The sequence below is a fragment of the Stegodyphus dumicola genome, chromosome 7, assembly GCF_044657685.1.
Source record: "Stegodyphus dumicola isolate Sdum_Otavi_A_Nest chromosome 7, ASM4465768v1".
Classification (NCBI taxonomy): domain Eukaryota; kingdom Metazoa; phylum Arthropoda; class Arachnida; order Araneae; family Eresidae; genus Stegodyphus; species Stegodyphus dumicola.
This window is the reverse complement of record NC_140774.1, coordinates 35,310,813-35,332,915: the sequence shown is the minus strand read 5'-3', so window position 1 is coordinate 35,332,915 and position 22,103 is coordinate 35,310,813. Positions and strand designations below refer to the sequence as shown.

The window sequence follows — 22,103 nt, the reverse complement described above, 5'->3', positions numbered from 1 at the left end:
GTTGCAATATATGAAGGGTTCTAAAACCCTTTTATCACATTAAATTATATAATGTAATTAAGTACGGAGTAAAAAATTAAACATACAGCTTTATGTAGAAATATAATAAATTTTCCTTGTCCTAAATAGTCTTTTAAATTCATATATTTTATCTGGCCCATAGTGACTGAAAGGGAATGACCGCCCGATACTGGTAGTTAGATACTCGTGATACCTGGTTTGAAATACCCGTAAAAGGGTTCGTTTTGATGTTGTGGTTTTCTACGTAGGTAATCCAAGAATAAAAATACAAGAATTTTCATTCCTGTAGGGGAAAAATTGACCGGGATATTGAATTTCAAAATTTGCAATTTTTAATGCTATTTTCAACTTACCTTTAGGAACCGGTTAATTAAGTTAGAGTAATTCGGGGAAGTAAGTTTAAATGAAGTGCAGCAAAAAATGTGTATAATTTAATTGGCCTTACAATAAAGGCATGAGCTATCTGCATCAGATAGGTTTTCAGAGCAGCAGCGATGTATATATTTTTTTAATATATAAGTTAATTCATTTAGTTGAAACACATATTATTTTTTACACACATTACACATATTATTAGTAACAAATATTATTTTTGCAGTAACACATATTATTTTGTTATTATAAATAACACATATTATTTACACACATTACACATATTATTAGTAACACATATTATTTTTGCTTTTTGAAACACATATTATTAGTAACACATATTATTTTTGCAGTTTCCCAAAAGCGCTTCTTTTTGATTTTCGGTACGAGAAATTGGACAGAATAAAAAATTGTATAGCTGAAAAGAAATTTTAAAACTTTACAGAATAAAAGTTAAAAGTGCAATAAAGATTCAATTTTAAGAAAAAAAGTTTGTTATGAAGTACATTAAGAAAACAACAGAATTAGTAGCGTCTAAATAAAGTTCCATATAGCAGAACGCGCGTACCGCAAGATTAAAGAGTGAAAAAATTATGCAAAATGATTCAGTTCCCGAACCAACATAATATTTTTCTCTCTGATAATTGCTAATTGTTTTAAATTCGTTACTTTTATTTTTCTGCATAAAAGACATATTTTTTAAACAGCAGAATTATCGTCTTTACACATGGTTCGAAATATGATAAGGGGTAATGCCAGTTGGTATTATGTGTTTCATTATAATACTGTTACCCAGCGGTAAAATCGCTGAACGTTGATAGTTCGGTCCGAGATTCGAATCCCGTAAACAGACTGGCTGCGTAGATGTTTTCGTGGATTTCCCCAGGTGTGACGTGTACATGAGCCAGTTTCCTTGAGAAATTCCTGCATGAAGGCATCCCTCCCCTTAAGCAGATAGCTATCAAAGTTTTGCCGTAATCACATAAACCAAACCGTAATAATACCGATACTGTTATACAGTTCACCACAATAATATATAAATGTGATAAGGGACTAAATTGGACTGAATTATTTATATTATGTATAGAATTTGACTTGGTTTGGTTGTATAAACTGGCATCAAACCCCTAACGGACTTTGAATTGCTGCTTCGTCTGAAAAGAACTATAAAATCTTAAGAAAGTTTTAAAACAAACCTTTTTATTAAATCAAAACTGGAAAATGAACCCATGACTTGTGCTTACAAATCAGCCAACCACTTGTGGAGATGTAATTTATAGTAACAGTTAATTTCAAAATTAAAACTTAGTAGCCAAAGTCTACACAATTGATTTAACGGAAAGTTGGCTCTAAACGTTTCCCCGGCAAGTCGATTTAAATGTCGTCTACGAAAACGCAAAGCTGAAGAATGCAATTTTAACTAAGCTAGCAGAAACATATTAACGGGGCATCGAGAGGCCGAAACACCTTTGTTTACAATCCAGCAAGCTGGGCTTAAATTACTCTGAAACCAAATTTGCATTTTGGTAGGGAAAGGGAAGGTACAAGTGACAGTGAATATCTAAATCATAGTAACTGGCTAAATTAACATAAAAGAGCGTTATACTGTAGAGCCTGTCTTTTTTTTTAAAGCAGGAGACGCGAAAAATGTGGAGTGCTCTCACGGGACTCGAACCCAGGACCTCTCGAATACGCGCCCTGTGTGCTACCATTACAATGCAAAGGCATGCTGAAAGAAGGGAGAAAATACCTAATAACATAAAAAAAGCATTCGAGGGCTATCTGCTTAAGGGGAGTGATTTTTCGTTGTGAACCATTTAATGGAAAATGACTTATATTCGTGTTAGAAATTCCAAAAACCGCGAATACCCATGCAAGTCAACCTGTTCGCAGCGATCTCGAACTCACGTGATACGACACTGATATAAAAATTCACTCATATTCCATATCCAACATAAAAGCTACTCAAAATACCAAGGATAAAAACTATTGCTTTTTATATTTCATGCGATCTTATTCACAGTTCTAGAAAATATGTACCCCTTATTAAATTGTGCCCGTACTTATCCTGTATGGTGGTAAATGAAGCAATAGATGATACGGCCAAGTAATCAACGTGGGAAACGATATATCTACAGTCGCCGCACCTTATGAATATTACAACTAAACAAGAAACTCCCGCAAGTTATTAATGAAAAATGACAAGCATCCTGAGAAGGATTCCGAAATGATCATCGCGTATACACGTTCTTCTCGAAAGCTGCAGTAGAACTGCTTATTGAGAAATCTTATCTCACGCAATATCTTTATGGTTCAATCGCTGCTTTGGCTTCAATGAAAATGACCAGTGCACCTATAAACGGACCGCAGATCTGGACTGTAATTTCTTTGAATGTAGGCACACCCAAGCAGTGAATCTTAAAATCTATCTGCGAACATTGTGATCGGAAATCACAATAAAACAAATTAATAAGAAAGTAGGAGATTATATTAAAACCAGCTATGACCTTAGTAGCAAGCTGAAGGTCTCGTATGTTCCTTAGCCATTTACATATATTATCTTTACTTGTTTTTATATGCCTTGAACGCCCATGTATACTAACTATACAGTGCTAAATTATTTTCACATAGACATGCGTATATGTGGAAATAGATTGTAATAGATTTGTGAAATTATTGGGTGTTAAACTCTACTACGAGTAGTATATTACATGTTCACTACCCTAAGCCAATGGTCTGAAACAACATGCGGACCGAACGCACAATCTGAAAAGAACTATAAGGCCAGAATTTTTCCGCCAAACTGAAATTTTTTTATTAACAAAATTAAAAAAACATATTTTAACTAAATTTTAAATTTGGCTTACGTAATCTTATCAAGACATATTGTTGCGTGCTTATGGGTTCGCAACAGATTGAGTGCACACAGGTCCAATGATGAGCTGATAAAAATTACTTTATCAAAAGAAACACTTCAGAGATTAGGAACTTTTCACTCGCTTTGAACTAACAACTTACAACAACTAGTGAGAGCAGATGCCGTCTTCGGCCTTATATTTTCACTCGCCCGTTGAGATATTTTTAGTACTTTCTGCCTCTCAAAATTACTGGAAGACATATGAAGGCCGAATTATGGTTACAGCTACATATGAAATCAATTACAGTTATTCAGTTAAAATACCTATTACGGTGATACAGGGACAAGACCAAAATGTGCCCAAATGCTCGCCAATTTTGACGACGTTTGGCGATTTCTAAATTTGGTGACAAAATTTTGTCGCCAAAACCATTGCCTGCTTTACGCTATGGCCGAATTAGTGAGATAGCCATTCACTCAATGTTAAATAGATTTGCTCCTGTATTCTTATTTTTCTTGCAGAGCATCCTCTCTGCATATTTTTCATGGTACGTTTATATAATATTTCTCCCGCCTTCTTGGCTTGCCTTCGTGGTGCGCTGGTCTGCACAGCGCGTATTCCAGACGTCCCTGGTTCGATTCCCGGCGAAGGCGTTGCTCATTTTTCACTTCTTCCTGTTTCAAAAATGCCTAATGTCTGTACGGTGGCGCCCAAACTAATAGGGTGGTGGATGATGATTCTCCATTTGGCGATTCGGCGATAAAAACCCCAGGCGCCCTTTAAAAGGGGGAGTATATAAGGTATTTCTCCCGCCTTCTCGGCATGCCTTCGTGGTGTGGTGGTCCGCACCCTGGGCGTGTATTACAGAGGTTCGTGGTTCGATCCCCGGCGAAGGAGTTGCTCATTTTTCACTTCTCCTGCTTCCAAAAAATACCTAATGTCTCTACACGTTATACAGAAAATATAAAATTTCACATTTTATCTCAATTACAAAATTTTTAACAATATATAAACAACAATAATAACGGCGCAAAGGGAAAATATCAAATTTGTGGTTATTTTCTATTTGAGATCTAAAGTTTGGTACTTGCAATATATTTTTGTAAGTTAAACTTTGTAATTCAAATATATTGGCAACAAAATGTTAAATTTTGAAACTGACGTTTATTTCAAGTAATTATAATATTTTTAACCAATCATTAAAGAATTTAGTTTAAATTAAAAATAAGCAAAGCGGTGAAAACTTTTCTAAATTTTCAAAGAAAACTGTTTAAGTGGGACAAAACTTAAATAATGACAACTTAGTCTCTTTCTTTTATATATAAAATTTTTCTTCGACCCAAAAGAAAAATATGTAAGAAAATATGTTTTTATATAAATAAATATAAATTTACTTATTTTTTATTACAATTTGACACGCTATGGTGTTTCTATTCTGAGAAAATTTGTGGAATTAAAAATTTGTAATTGAGCGCATTTGTTTCTTGACAAGTACGAATAAAATTAAACCAAACCTATATCTTCAAATCCTTGATAAGATTTATATCAATCTGCAAATTAATCAGTTCCATTTATAGATTTCCTAGTGAATTACTCACGTTCGTTATTAGTGGTAATGAAAATGTAAACTCAATTTTCAAATAACTAAAATCTTTGCAACGCCATGTTTGCAATAAATTCACAGTTGAAATGTATCTTCGAGGCGCATAAAAGTGCTTCGGGAGCCTCATGCGGTTAGAGTACAGTCAGTTGGCAACCACTAACCTAAGCTACGGGATCTACCAGTCACCCCATATTTCCTCTCCCTTAAAGAGTAATGAATATTCATTGATATTTTCTAAAAAGTGAAAATTTTTTGTGGAATTACTCAATTTGCTGATGTGCACTGTAAACGATAAAAACAACCTTAACATCAGCACTCCCAATTATACACACAGACGACTTTGAGCTTATACATACATCAGTATGCAAATATTGATATCATGATTAGGAGGGAACTACGTACTTTTCTTTCAGATTGATTTGTCTCATTATCCTTCACAGATAATAAAGAATATGAAACCTGACAAGACCTATGTACAGATTCACTATGTCAGATGGGATTGTTGCATTTCCTAGATTGCAACTTTCCCTATTGATGTATATAGTTCCCCCTTTTTATTACTATTTTGCTCGATAGATGGCAGAGAGTTCGCCTTTTTCTATCCTTTGCTTTAATGTAAATACAGTTATCACTCATCTCATTTTGCAAAGGTTTTTTGTTCCTGAAAAATAGGGATTTATGTCTGATCGCCCTCCAGATTGGTATTTTTTCAACATCTACAGCAAAATAAGACTGGTGTTTTGCCTAAATTTAAATAATAGAGAATATTAACTAACAACTCTATGTTTAAACAATGGGTTCCCACTACACTTCAAAATATTCATATCCGTAACTAACAGCATTTATTTTATAAATCGGAAATTTAATTTGTTAAACTTGCTCCACAGAGTATAAATTGTTACGTCGAGGAATTTTCTAAACTAATCTGCATTTTACGTTTCTAACTACTCGCATACCTTACATACACCTCTAGCGCTCTGAAGGTACTTCGTAAATTAAGTATGATAACCGAACTTTGCGCCACATTCAATCGTCTTCTTCGTGTAGCACAAGTTTGTCTCGTGTGACCATTAGGAGGGAAATTAACCAAATAAATGTCTCTCATCCAAAAATGGCCTGCAGGATTGCCGCTACATAATGGCCCGTAATGGAGAAGCTCGTTTTCCCTAGATTAAATCCAGCTTTCTCTTTTGCGTTCGACAGAACATGATTGGTGAATCATCTTTACCTCCCCAAGGAACTGTGATGGAGACGCAGCATCCTGTGCGAAAAGATATTAGAAGTTGGGTAAGCAAAGTTTCGCACACCATGATGGCCAACTCTTAAAAATTTTATGAATAAATAATAATTTCATGGTATTAAATCATAAGGTAACATTTTAGGTTTTCTATTTATTAAAAGAAAGAATACGAGATATAAAGCTTAGTTTTTTTTTCAGTTGTGCATTCCCTCTCCATCCTCCCTTGAAATTTTCCAAGAATTTCCGGAGGAATATTTATTTCTTCTTGGTACTTCCTCGAAATTTCTCAGAATTTTGCACTCTTTCTTGGAAATCACAGAACCATTCTACACTGACTACCAATAAGTATTTGGACACCTGTCATAGAAAAGAAAAACTAACTTTATTCAAAATCAATAGTTGGTAGAGCCTCCATGATAGGTAATTACAGCGTGGACCCTCCGAGACATACTTTCCACAAGTCTTTGTATGACAGCTAGTGGTATTTTCTTCCACTCGGCTTGGAGAAGACATAGAAGTTCCTTCACCAATTTTGTACGGGTATTGCACCCCTGAATTCGGCGATGGAACTCGTCCCAGAGGTTCCCGATAGGGTTCAGGTCTGGACTCTGGGCAGGCCAGTCCATTCGATGAACTCCATTGGCACCATACCAAGCCTTGGTTAACGTCGAAACAGGACAACTGGAATTGTCGTCCTGAAAGTAACAGGGGTCCAACCCGTAAAACTGCCACAACGTAGGAAACACATTGTCATACAAAATAGTGCAGTAGGCATCGGAGTTGAGCTTACCATGAATGGGGACCAAGGGTCCCAGCCCATACCAGGAGAAACACCCCCAGAACATAATTCCACCTCCGCCGAACTTGACTGTTGGCACAATGCATTCTGGCAGGAGACGTTCTCCAGGTAGACGCCAGACCCAGACCCTGCCATCCGAAAGGTAAAGAGTGAACCTTGATTCGTCACTCCAAAGAACCGGTTTCCACTGACCTACGGTCCCATTTCGATGTCCTTTGCACCACATTAACCGAGCAGCGCGGTTGGACTTTGTGATCAAAGGCTTATGGGCAGCAGCACGACCATGAAAACCAAGCAGATGTGCTTCCTTACGGATGGTATTCATTGAAACAATACTCCCGGATGCATGTTGAAACTCCTCGCGGATGAGGGCCATCAGTTGGGTGCGGTTCTTCCGAATTTCTCTGGACAGCACTCGTCGGTCTCTATCTCCCAGTTTCGTTGGTCTGCCGACTCGGGGCACATTCCGACAATCACCGCTCACCTTCCACTTCTTAATCACATAGGCTACTGTCGATTTTGGGTATTTCAGATCGCTAGATATATCCCTTAAGGATCGGTCACATTTGTGATACCCGATAATTATACCTTTCTCGAAATCAGAGAGCTCCGAACTGCGAGGCATCTTGCATGCGACTAAAGCCGATGCTGTTTCCTACACGATATATACCAGCGGAGTCCGTGACGTACCTTAGGACCGCAGATATCGTCATTTGTATAGGTGTCCAAATACTTATTGGTAGTCAGTGTAAAAATTCAGAAAATCTACTATGTGTGTAGTATTTATTCGTTTAAAATTAGGTAGTTACAGAAAGGAAAAGTCTGGACCACTTTTCTTTTACTAGAAGTAAAATATTTATAAATATACTGTTGGGAATTTTGTATATCTGTAAATAATTTTAGTGAAATTATATGTATATTGTACTATTGCTTGTGTAATGTAACATGAAAGTTATCAGATAAGCGAAGTATCCCCGGAAAAATAGGACTACATGAATAAATTCATTTAATGTTAAGGCACATGTTGGCGATGGTTTTGGCGACTAATTTTTATCCCCAAATTTGGCAAAAAATCCGCGAAAGTGTGAAACCTTGGCGAAATTTTGGTCCAATGAACTATGTAATGTAACTGTAAATGCATTCATTTTTATTAATGTGTAAGTGTTTAAGTGTATTACGTCTACTAATGTATGTTTAGCCCCATAGGATACTACACGATTCTGTGTAATCGTCATCTTTTGCAATAATGCACAAGTATCATTCTCAGTGTGTCATTTCTGTCAGCGTTTAGGTGTATAAATGTTCCAGTCCTGTCGATGTATACGTAGCTAAGTAGGGTGTAATACATGATTATGTGTTTTCATTTATCGTCATCATCCGTATTACTGTGCAAGTGTCATTTACAGAATATTATTCCTATTAATGTATAAGTGTCATGTATATCATTTCTAGTAGTTTATGTATAGCCAGCCATACAGGATGATACACGATTACGTGTAATCATTATTTGTCATCTTCTGCATTAATGCACAAGTAACATTATCAGTGTATCATTTCTGTTGATGTGTAAGTGTTTATTATTTGCCTGTCTCGTTAACTACTTAGGCCTGTGTATATATGTATCCAATGTACGTAAATTTTTATTAATTTTATGTTGAAGTATATATGCAAACGCCCTTGTTTGGCCACGTCAAAAATCTCATATTCTGCATTAATAAATTCCCGATTCAGCCCTCGCATTCTGCCGCGAGGGTCGTGTTGCTCTAGATAGGTGCGGGTACCGGACGACACCCGATTTGTCATACAAAGCCGTCCGGTGTCCGGCGCTGCATTCACCTGTCACTTGTAAAACCATTCGGTCCTATGTAAGTGTAACTGTGTATGCCTTTCAGTAATATCGAAACACCGAAGGTACTAGAAATTTCTCGGCGGTCGGGGAGAAAACTATATAAGAGAGGGCCTCAGTTTTCATTTTATTTCAGAAATGAGTTCAGAGTTTACTCACGAGCAGTGAGGGTATTGTGTTTGAATTTCTTAGTAGTTTGAAGTAGTAACTACTGATTGTGCTCTGTCATACTGAGAAGCATTGTACGAGTACTTTTCGGAAAAGTTTCCAAATTGTAAAGTGTTTCTTTCGTGAAAAATTTTATCAAATTATCATTGGTTTTGTGTGCATTAAATCCATTATGAACCCGTACGCACGTAACAGTGCAATTAAGTTCTGTCATAGCATTTTAGTTCTTTGGTTTAACATGACTGTAATTTTAACTATAAATCAATAAATTAGGTTAAACCACCGTTTTCCAGTCTCGCCTTTGTAGTCCACATATACTTCTAAAAAAAGACAAAAAATAAAATTTAAATTAACTGTAGCTGAAAATCTCAGAGTTTGGAAATTACACATGGCAATCGCCAAAGACTGTCTCCCAACACTGACATTTTATGAAATTCGTTACCTTTTACCCTACCAACAGATTTTCCCTCTAGTCAAAGCAACAAAAAAAAGAGGGATTTAAAGTACTATGACTGGAGTGCTTATTTATTAGCATAAGTCCAAACATAGAATAGCTGTCTTAGAATAGACAGGCTCATCCCTCTATATGCAGGTAGCAGCATATGCTAGAAAAATTGCTTTCGGCGGAGACAAGACTAAGGTTTCATTCAAATTTGTAAAAGTGATATCTACTTAAAAAAGTTTGAGAAAGGGAGGCTTACAGCAAGAAATTTGCAATTCTGAAGTTTGTTTCTTCAACTGTTAGAAGTAAATTAGAACACTTTGACCCATAAATATCGATACATTTTAAAAATAGTAGCACTTAAAATCAACAAACTGGCATAGCAGTGTGATTAAAACAGAGGCACAGTTTTTTTGGGGGGAGGGGATCTGTAATGCATATTTTAGTTCAGATTTTCACAGGTAGATTCTGCTGTACTATCAATATTGCGGGTAACTTTCAAATTTTAACACTTTGAAAGATAATATGCGACTCATAAGTCAAGCTGAAGCGCTGCACTATTAACAGCATTAATATGCCCGCAAAGCGAACAAATAAATGCTACATGAACTTAATTATTTTTTCATTCTGTTCATGATATATTGCTAAAAGTGAACCAATATTGGTGAAAATGAGAACTAAGATTTAATTCGATGCCAAAAAATGTTTCGCTTATGAGTTAAGTCTTTAAATGCAAATTACGCTGGGATATCTCCATTCTCTGTGCTTTCAATTCATTGAATCATTTGCGTACGACACTTGCAACAAACAATTACTTCAAGTGGCAGTACTTTTTATTTTCATAGTATAAAAAATCGCTTATTAAAATCGATAAAAAAATTTTCAAACTTTTTAAAATTTATTTTATCTTAAATATATCTAAAAGTACCATTAGATTGGACAATTGATGTGTACGATATTCACCAATTTTTAATTTTTAACAAAGTAAGCTTAATCATGAAATATCGAAAAGTCCAAAATTGTCCCGTTCTTATTAAATCGGATGAATTAAATTTTATTCTGCTACACACTTATATATATATATATACATATAGATAGATAGTTATACATAGATATGGGATTGTTTGGAAATGAAGCTGATAGATGTTGAAGTACAAACTGATAGATGATCCGTAATGAAGAATAAACTTAGACATGTTGGTGTTTAACTTTGCGGTAAGAAGAGCAGCAGCAAGCAGCAGTCTAGCTAGGCTGAAGTGCAGAAAGAAAGTGTCTTGTGTTTAGGATTGGTTAGTTTCGGTTTCAGTGCATTTGATTGTATAATTAATAATGCTGTAAAATTATTATTGGCTGTTTGTTTCCATTTGTAGTTCCATTTACGTCACCAGCGTTATGTGAATGTCATATGATGTGCATTAATCTAGTAAAGACGCAGTTCAGAATAAGTTATTATAAACAATTGCTATTTTTAGAATACGGAGGAGAAATAACCAAATTAAAATCAGTAATCAAGAACTACTGCTAATTTAAATTATAATTTTAATTTGCATCTTTTTTTTAATCTTACATTTATATATAGAGAGAGAGAAGGATTAAAAGGTAATGAAAAAAATGTGATGTATATAAACAATATCTCATCGTGTAACGTATATGACATATATACATATACATATGTAATGAGGGTAGCGATTGAGAAATTGTATAATTTTATATTTAAAAGTCATTTCAATTCTTCGATTTTTATGTCTTAAATTGCGTATTTCTTCTTTTTAGAAGTGGTATTTTCTACTGGACTTGGTTCGAAATCTGTATCTAACAAGATCGAGGAACTGTTCAAGGATACTTTCGAAGTCCTGCTTACTGCGTCTGTCGCAGGGTTACCTCATTGTCTACCATCCGTGTATGTTCATTACAAGTCCTTACCGAAAGTATTTATTGAAGACGAAATTATATTAACTGTCTCCGTATTCCCTAATGTTGAAAATGTGTCTTTAATCTGGAACTTTTCTGATGGTCGAAGCATTTATACTGCATTACGGAACTGGACAATGAGTATTGTAAGTAATTATTTTCAAATTCTTTGTTCTTTGAATTTTAGATGAATAAATAAATATTAGATTTTAATCCTAACAAAAATTATACATGTATTTTTGTTAGGAAATGTATAGTTTTGCAAATTCAGTTTTTGCAAATTACAGTTTGCTAACAAGACTGTTCTTAATGAAATAAAGTTTGCGCAAATGTGAAAAGCGTGCATGTTAAAATAGCACAAAATAAGTTTCATTCTGAGCTGTACAATCTTAGTTTATATAAGGACTTAATATATTGTAGAGACATTGGGTATTTTTTTTAAACAGGAGAGATGAAAAATGAGCAATGCCCTTCGCCGGCACTCGAACCACGAACCTCTCGAATACGCGTCGAGCGTGCTGACCACTATACTACGAAGGCATGCTAAGAAGGCGTGAGAACTACCTTATAAACTTCCCCCTTTTATGGGGTGACTGAAGTTTTAGGACATCCAATTGCCAAATCCCAGTGGTGAAGAATCACCAGTCACTACCTTTTAGTTCGGGCGGGACCTCTCGAAAACGCTTCGAGCGTGCTGACCACTACTCTACGAAGGCATGTTAAGAAGGCACGAGAAATACCTTATAATGTGATGTGTTACTTTTTAAAAGTCGCCTTTAAGAAAAATTTTTCTACTTAATTTCGAAACATTCTAGGGGTTTGTCAAAGTTTTCTATCTTTGAATTATTACTTACGACTTTAAGTACATCATTTTAAATTTATGTAAAAACTTTAAAATAAGTGGTACATTTTCCATTTTGAGGGCAAGAATGTATGCAATGAATGGAATACTTTTCATCATATATAGTAGCTTGAGTTTTAATAAAAAGATTTTTAACAAATTAAATATAAAATTTTGAAAGTAATTAAAACTTTAAGAAATTAATAAATAAATAATAACTTTAAAGTTGTTAATGCTTTTCACTCGTGAGTACAAATATCTATTTTATCTGTGTTTAGCTGCGTGTTATATATTTTCTTTATTATATACTTTAGAATGGAATATTCATTTTTTACGATGTTTCCTTTACGAGCGTCTGGACTAGACTCAAATTTTCTCTACGAATGTGGGTGTAGGTTCGAATCCTTCCTCTGACATGATAAATTGTAGCATGCGTATGGTTTCTTATTGGATTTATTGCACACAGAACCGATGATAGCTTGATAAAATTTGTTTTCACAGAAGAAACTTTTCGCAGTTCTAGAAGTTTACACAAAAGAACTGGTACAGATCGTTTCAGCATAACGGAGCACAAATCAGTAGTTACCATTTTTAACTACTTTAAGAAGAATTAAACAGAATTCAGTGAAAAGGGCATATAAAGAGCGAAGCTCACACGGAGATCTACCTCTGAACTAAAAACTGAGAACCTGAGAACTGTGACTCTCTCTGGTGTCATACAGTTTTTCCTCGGCAGCCGGGAAATTTGTCGTACTTTTCTCGAAATTACCGTAAGACATAACGATTACAGTTACAGGTAAGGACTAGATGCGATTACAGTTAAATACAGGGACCAATGACAGTACCAGTTACAGTTATACAGGGACCAGTCCAAAATGTCGTCAAATGGTCGCAAGTTTGGCGACTATTGGTTATTTCGAGCCAAATTAGCGAGATAGCCAATTTATCTCAGTATTAGATAGACTTGCCCCTGTAACTCTAGCCTTACCTCACTGTACTTAACATACGAAACAGTGCCCCTGTGACCTTACCTCAGTGTCTCTTATTTTTCTGGCAGGGCTTCGCTTTTTCAAGCATTTCATGTTATACTACCAAATTTCACCTATAATTTCAGTAAACTTAATTACATATATAGAGAATTAGTAACAATATTTTTTGAGGTTCCATAATGTTTAACAGTCGGAAGGTTTAACAATAACCATTTTCAGTTTACAAGCACTGTGATATTATCAAGTAGTATGTAGAAGAATTCATGCTACATTTCTACAGAAGAAAGCATGCCACATTTAGGCAAAATTAATTCGCTGACGTTTAGGTGAACTTAGAAATTCTCAGAAACGTCGGTGTTGTTTTCAAGTAATCTTTTTAGAGATTTGATTGCAATAATTATGTTTAGATACTTTTCATGGAAAATTTAACAAACAGGAATTCCTTACTATCGTCATTTTAGCCATATATCGAAAGATAATCATAATCGTATCGTAACCTTAGAAAGAAATTCTTTGCTCCTGAACTCATTTTCTCAGATACGATCTGGAAAGCAAAATTGCGAAAAGAAATATGCTGTTACTGTCATGATAAATTTAGAAGACAAATAAATTTACTATAAAGAGACGAAAAATATTTTAACTTTATAAATCTGCTATTATGTCAAAAATGCTGACAAACAGTTTGCATACCTTACTGATGTTCGTAATAGAAATTTAGAAAGAATGAAAAAAGGATAAAAAAGTAGAAAAGCGAAGCTTCGAAAGTATTCTCAAATAACCTACTCATGCAAATAGCCAACATCATAATCATTTTCCTTCCTTCTTCGGATATTAAAAAAGTTGATAAAATTCTTAACTCCGCGCAAACCATGTAATGATGGAATACCGGTGAAAAATCCCTAAGAGATAAGTATTTTTTCCCTATCACCAACATCTTGCTGGGAAAGGGAATAACGGCAGGGAGGAAGACAGCCACCTCAAAATGGAGATTGCCAAAATTTGGTTCCGACGTCTTTCACGTAAAATAGCGCCATTTCATTTTTTTTCACCTAACCTCAACTTTTGGGCTAGATAGAGAAAGGGGGTATAGGGAAATTTGTTATCCTTCCTCCCTACGTTCCATTTTGGATCGCTTCTTATCTTTTCGGTCATTGAAATGACCAAGTTTGGAAGCAAAATGTTCCACGGTTTGCGGTTTGGCGTTAAATATTTCATGCCATTTTTTTTTTTCCTTGCTTGTGAGCTCGTTTGTTATTGATCTGTGGCTTTGCTGATAGAATTTTCTGCTGGTCTTGATGTTTGTGTGCGAGAAGAAAAATGCATGCGAAATTATTATATGTCAACAATGGAATGGAAATGCATTTGGTTGTAATGCTTAATAATTTTTCAGAATATATGTCTTAACTGTTGCCGAAGAAATTAATTAATGGATTTGGTAAAGAAATCAAAGTTTAAAAACAAAAATCTATTTTATCATAATAAAATTCCATTCCTGTGGAAAATATAAATAACAGGATTTAAAAAGGGGGGGAAGGGGAGGGGAATCTGAAAGCTTTGAGATTTTATATTACGCCCAAAAGGCGTTTTTTCAACGTTTTGTGTGTTACCTTTATTTATTAAATATCATGTTCTTCGCACTTAAACCACATAAAATTCAATTCAACAGCAATTACACAAAATATTTAAAAGCAGCATATCTTTCGATAGATAGTCTCGCGCGTTGAAGATAAAAATGTTTTTTTCTCACAGTGTTGCCACTGCTCGCTTTGAAATCTTTGAGTTTGTTGATCAAAAATTCGTTAACGTTTTACAAATGTAAAATACATACTAAAACAGGTTCGAAATTCAAAATTCGGTCTTCCTAGTGCCCATGTTCGGGTGGAGGATTACGCTATTCAAAATTTGGTGGCTCTAGGTGCCGTCGTTTTTTCACAATGCGAGAAACATACATACATTCGTGCACATTCTCCTTCATTTAATTTCTTTTAAAATAGGTCCACCAGCGGCCGAGCGGTAAAGTCTCTGAACACTACTAGTTCGGACCGAGGTTCAAATTCCGCGAACGGACCGGCTGTATGGGCGTTTTCATGGTTATCCCCATTGTTTCGTGTAGCATGTATACAAGCCAGGTTCCCTTAGAGAGTCCTCCACGAAGGTATCCCTTTCGTTAGGAAGATAGCCCTCAAGGCTTTGCCGTAATTATACTCGTATAAACCAAATTAAACTTTTAAAATAATGCATGGCGATAGTATTTAGTGGCAACAATTTAAAAAATGGTTCAACTTTTATAGTGATTCAGCGCAAAATCTCGTTTAGAGACTAATATCCCTTCTGAGCTGACACTCCTTTGTGCTAACAATTCTTTATTCTAGGTATATGTAATGTATGGAGTTAGATATAGTATATTTTATTAAATGTAAAAAAATGGAACAAATGTTCACGACTATTTACTTGTTAGATCTTATTTATTTAGGTCCTGCCCCCTATTTCGTGTCTTGAAAATCAAAAAAGGAAAATAACGTGGTGTATACCATCTCTGAGATGTTGCAATGAAGAATGAATAAGTGATGAAAATGGATGAAAAAGTGCATATAAATAAACGTGCTTAGTTTTACATATTCTGTAATTCAAAGAAATTAGTAGAAATGCTTAAAAATAGCCTTTTTACTTAAAAATGATAGCTTGTATTATACGATATTTATGCCTTTTAGATAGATTGCATAAGATGTAAGGTTTTCGTTTGTGGAACTTGGCAACAAATGGAGTCTATTTATAACTGATTTCTAGCGTAGTATGATAAGCTGAGTTCCTTGATTTTAGAGTAATCAATTGCAGAATTAAGGCAAATCATATACAGTGGAACCGCGCTATAACGAATTTCCGAGGGCCGAAAGTTTGGTTCACTGTATCTGATCCGATAAGAAAAGTAAATTTTCTCTTATATATTTTTATATTAAACGAGTAAGTAAAAATATTGACGTACTTCACTTTAACTTTTATTTTAACATAATTTATAATTATAAAGGAAAGATCCAATAACTTTTGTAAAGAATATCCTATGTTTTTAAAAAGACGTAAAAAACACAAAACTTCCATTCGGAGGATAGAATTCAGTCTTGTCCTCCCCCCCCAAAAAAAAAGATAAAAATTTTTCTTACTTTAAAGAAGAATTAGTTATATCCGTATAAGGTTTTTTTCTCTCTCTTTTCCTCCTGCCTTCTTGGTGTAGTTGGAAGAATACGCGAAGCGCATTTGAGAGGTCCAGGGTTCGAGTCCCGGCGAGGGCATTGCGTATTTTTCACGTCTTCTGCTTCAAAAAAACATAAGGAGTCTACAACCGAAACTCATAACTTCCAATATTTCCTCTTTCTTTGAAATTTGCATCATAGTATAGTTCGACCGCCTCATCCGCGACCATGAGCGCAAACACGCATGCGCCATTCGGACCGAATTATTCTCAAAATAAAGTGAAAAAATGGGGACTTTCTTTTCCTCCAGCATAGCTCTTTCCGGAGAAAAGAAGTCCTTTCACGTTGCAGCAAGTAATACCGCCCCGTTTGGACGAGTCTATGTGTTTTGGCAGAATGCCAACCAGGGTTGCGCTTCAGACGGTCGAACTATATCAACTTTTAACAGAGCTCTGTCTGACAAATATAGTCAAAGAGAATCAAAGAATTTGTTTACGTTCTTAGGTTTGATAATCACAAATACCGTACATAAAGAGCATCATTATGGTGCCCTAACATTTGCGTGTAGCATTCGCGTTATCCAAGACTGGGAGTAAATTGAGTGGCATAGTCTTTGTAATGAGTCTCAAATAATATTGAGAAAGGGAGGTTGAACTTAAAAGAAGAGCATTGAAAGGGCGTTTTCCTTTACGCGTGGATCCTAACTTCCTAAATAAGAATTACGTTTTTCATTAAACTTGGATGAATTCTGAAAACAAAATATGAAATATACAAAAATATGTAATTCGAAATAATCAATCCATGTTGTTCGTTATATCCGATTTTCACACATTTAGAAATTCGGTATAATAGTATGAAATAACATTAAGTCTACTGGACGTGACCAGAAGGTTCGTTTGTTATATCCGGTGTTCGTTAAAAGGCGGGTTCCTCTGTAGCGCTTCATTCTCTAGTATCGAACATTGGATTTTCGCTCTCATCTGCACAGTTATAAAATAGGGAGCATTATAATTTTTGTAGTCACCCTGTAGTCTCTACTTTCGTCAATGTATATCTATTCTACTATCAGAATTGTAGTATACCCTATTTGAATGCCCAATGCTTGAGTTGATATTAAATTTGTTACGTCATATTTGTTATATTATCATTACACAAGGGCCATTTATGGCCGTTTTGAAGAAAATGCTTATTACTCTGGTTATCATTAATTAAGGAATTATGACAAAAATGATGATTACTCGAAACATTGTATGTAGAATTTAATGAAATTGTCTACAGTATACAGCACATAGTAAGGTTTAAAATAACATAAAAAGAAATTGCCAGGCAATAATGGTGTTATAGAAATTAGCATATGTATAAAATGGGCAAATCGAATGTATCAGTTATTACCTTCAATGTGGAGTATGATCTGCCCTAGAAGCAATAAAACGCATACAGCGATGTGCGATGCTGTCGATTATGCAGTCTATCAGTTCCGTAGGAAACGAAAGCCATTGCTCTTGCAAAGCAATTGCAAACGTGGTAAGGATCTGAAAAAAAGCAGATTCAAAGCAGCTATACGTTTTCCTAAAGCATCCCAAAAATGCTCGATAGGACTCAGGTGCATTGATCGAGCTGGTCACCCCATACGCTGAACTGTTTGCTGCTTAAGATAATTATTCACTATACGAGTCCTGTGAGGTCTAGCGTTGTGGTCCTGTAGTGAAGTATCACCTATTGCTTCAGCATAAGAGCGTGTATAAGCATCAAGGGATATCATCTCATCTCAACCTGGATATTCATGGTTCCACGTGGAATGACATGGGGGTCTGTGCGTCCACCCAAAGAGATACCTCCCCAAACGCAGACGCTGTCTCCTCCGTATGCATCTCTTTCACGGATGTTTGATGGATGATAACGGATTCCAGATTCTCTTCAAATCATAACGCCTATTATCGCTCTGGAAACCTGGACTCTTCTGTAAAGAAAACAATGGACTTTTCAAAGACTCGAAAACTGCTGAGTGGACATGTTGACGTACCAACCTCAAACGTTCCCTTCTATGACGTGACGTGAGCGGCATGCAAATGGCTGGTCGCCTCACGTACAGAACTCGTTCGTGAAGCTTTCTAAGCGCGTTTGACGTTGACGCCAGCCTTCCAGTGGCTGCAGCAAGGGAGAATCTGAGTTTACTCGATGTTGAGGTTATAAGAACAAATATGCGAACAAATATCGGTCATCAGCGCTTCTCGTAGCCGCTGACCATCCTTGGCGAAACGTCTTCGATGCCGAATCTGTGGTTAGAAATTGTTGGCAAAGTTCGTGAACCACAGAAGGACTAACATTTAGCCATCCAACCCTTCTGCAGCCATCTGATCCTTTTGAAGCCTATCTGTTTCGCTTCGAATTGCACTACACAGACTCATGCATATGCGGTTCAACAGGTACCATCGATCACTATATCTTCGAGTGCGAAATCACCAAAGAAGTACATTTCCGGCCGTACACAGCTGAAAATGCCCATCTATGGCTGAAACAACTCCAAAAGAGTAAGCTACTAGGAAACAAACTTAAGACTGTTATAGACTACCTGGCATGAACTGAGAAAATCTAAAAGCAATCTAAAAAAAATCATTCAACACAGTCAAAGTCTTGAAGTCTTGACAGAGTCTCCTTAATAACCACAGGTCACAAATACCTATCTTTCGAAGTAACTTTATAAATTCAGTTGCAAATTTATTTAATTTTAAATTAAATTTAAATATTCTATAGAGATTCTTTTGGCTAGGCTTAGCGATAATAGAATGCTCCCACCAATTGAGTACAAATGCTGATAGTCATATAACAAGCATTACAGCAACTCAGCCGGTGGTAAGTAAGTAAACCATCTGACCACTTCCGTCCGACTTTGCCCTGCATTGCACAGAGTGCAAGGTCTAACGTAAATGCTTTCGTGTACAAACAAATACAGACATCTGTAACTAAATTTGGGTATTTGAAATATTATTGTTTTGCGATTAAATATTTATTCAATTCTGTTTATAATAATGTTATCGGTTTTTGTGGCGTTTAGGTTTTAAAACAAATACTATTCGATAATATGATATAATAAACTATGACAATGCACGCAAGGACTGTCTGCCAGAGGAAGGATGCCACAGAGAATTTTTAAGGGGAATATATTGGTATTCTTACTACCTTGCTGGTATTATGTTTTCCTTGCTTTTATGCTCAATTTTATTGTTTCTTGTATAAATACAGGTAACAGTTTGCTGTAAATAATTAATTGACCAATCAATTCTTAAACGTCCTTCTTAGTATGTATTCGGCTCTCAAGGGAATAATTTTCATGTATTTAGTGTAGTAAAGTTATTCATTTTAATTGTCATACCCTCTACCTAGGAGCAATACGAAATTATAATGAAAAAAAAAAGTGTAGTATTTTAGCTCTGCAATGAGATGGGGGGAGAGCGTTCCATTTAATTAATTATATTCTCATCCAGCTTTCATAAAGTAATCCAACGAATTTAGTTTTACTCCATATTCATAACTCTATAAAATGTTACTAAATAATTTTAAATAAATATCTCAAATTTTAATTTAATAATTACCAAGCTTTTATTTCAGTTTGAAACAAGAAATTGTAATATAAAATAAATTTGATCACTTAAAATATTAATTCTTCATTTATTTTAAAAGATGATAAATATTAAGAGCCGATTGTAAATTCCTGTTTTATAATACAAAATGCTGTTCACTTAATACGTTGCTTTTAAACTAATTAACGTATTAAAATTACTTTGGATATTCAAGTGACAGTAGTGTGATTTATTATTTAACCAAAACAGTTCTTTTAAAATTCCGTAATATTCCAATTTGGTTTTCTGTTTGCTAAAATAAACTATTAACATTTTTATAAAAATTGCAACTGATACTTTATTAGCTATCAAACATACGAAAAACTATCCGATTATTTCATCAATCAATTTTAGTTTGTATTATGAATCTCAAGACAATTAAATTAATTGAAAATGCAAAAGTGAAAAATTTGCATTTAACATTTTTAATACAAGATCTTACTGAGTGCATGTATGCAACCAAAAGGAAACATGTTCTAATTGTAATAACGATGTAAAGTTCACAATATAGATTATATGATAAATAAAAAATTTGGAAATTGTTTTTAACAATCTGCCTTCTTGTAGATTTCTGTACAGGTGTTCTTAAATGAAACCTTAGTCAAATAAAAACTTAACCTGAAGTTTTCTATGTTCGAAAGTATTTCAGTCACAAAAATATTATCTGACAACTTTTCTGTACATTTTTGTGTAATAAATGCGATACAAGGCTCAATAAAATAGGCGACCCTGTTTACTAAATAAAATAAGCTATCGACTCAGTACACAGATGGCAAAAACTCAATTTTCGACGATATTTCAAAACGCGGGGTAAAAATCTTAAGTGCCACCATGTCTCATCTTAACTCATTGAGAAATGCGTCCATGATTTAAGGCAACTTTGGCGTATTGCACACACATAACATTATATTTTATCCCCCCCTTCACAGACACACAGCTTGCACATTATTATTTTCCTTAAAACCCCTGCCCCAGCTCGCAATCCACTCATGGTGATTGAAAATATTCCTGCCTGTGCATATTTCATGATAATGACACTCACATATTTCTCCGTTTATTTATGGCTAAGATATTTCCTTCCAAACTACAACATTCCACATAGATTTCTCCCTCCTTTTTATGGTCTCATCTCAATAAAAAGAGTAGAAAATCATTTCTTGGCGGGAAGGTTTTGGCATCATTTTTCAATATCGTCTCCTCCGTCGTTGCCTTTGACTGCTTTCCGAAGTTTAGAAAATAATAAAGTGAAAAATCGGGATCATCATGCTTTTAGATTATTGTTACAAAATGACTCTAGTGATGCTGGATGTTGAGTGTAAAATGAAGTTTAATTTCGCTTTAGCCCGGTTGTATGAGTTGTAATAAACACTGATGTCATCTCTGTCTTCATTCTAGATGGCGGACTCGTTAGTGTAGAAGTGATAGCTGTCTTTCTTTAATACACATGTACATTTTATTTCTTTGTAACAGAAGTGGGCGAGTTCAATGTTTCTTTTTCCATAGCATAGAACTGCATTAATAAAATCTGTTCTTATCATTAATCTTGACCTATGGTTTCTCAATCATTGCAGAACAGTAAGACCCTGCTTAACGCTGTGTCAGTATTACGCTGTAGCATTGGGATTCCTCGAAATCGCATTAATAAAAATCGTTTAACACTTCTGCTGAGTGATAACCTTCATGGAGACTTTAAATTAGAACCGCTGGTCGTTTATCGTTTCAAAATCCTCAAGGAAATTTCATAATCCTCTTTACCAGCAGTTTGGGACTGCAATAAAAATCTTGAACCCTATACAAACTTTCGAGACTTTGTTTGCCAACCATTTTTGCCCATTTGTTAAACGCAACTACGAATTTAAAAAACCAAAACCGAAAGCTTTACTTTTGACTGATAATGCTGCAAGTCATCCAACGCATTTGCCCCACTTAACAGCATGCGTTCCAGTGGAAGTAATTTTCTTGCCGCCAGACACAACTTCGTTAATCGAAACAATGGCTTGCCCACCAGCAGCCAAGTCGTAAAATCGCTGAACACTGGCAGTTTCAACGCGAGTTCTATTCCATTCGAACGGGCTGGCTGCTTGGGTGTTTTCGTGGTTTTCCCTATGTACAACGTGTATACGAGCCAAGGAGTTTAGGAAGTCCTCCACGAAGACATCCTTCTCTTATGCAGATAATCCTAACGTGTTTCGCCAACTAAACCAA

General features: G+C 35.2%; 1 protein-coding gene across 1 annotated transcript in view; it reads left to right on the top strand.

Moving 5' to 3' along the window:
• LOC118188978 (polycystin-1-like protein 1) overlaps window positions 1-22,103 on the top strand; it is a 601,848-nt gene that overhangs the window by 76,283 nt on the left and 503,462 nt on the right. The window contains exon 2 of the mRNA XM_085820080.1: window positions 11,123-11,406. Coding sequence (XP_085676206.1) covers window positions 11,398-11,406 — 9 coding nt within the window. The 5' untranslated portion in view covers window positions 11,123-11,397. The remainder of the gene's footprint in view (window positions 1-11,122; window positions 11,407-22,103) is intronic.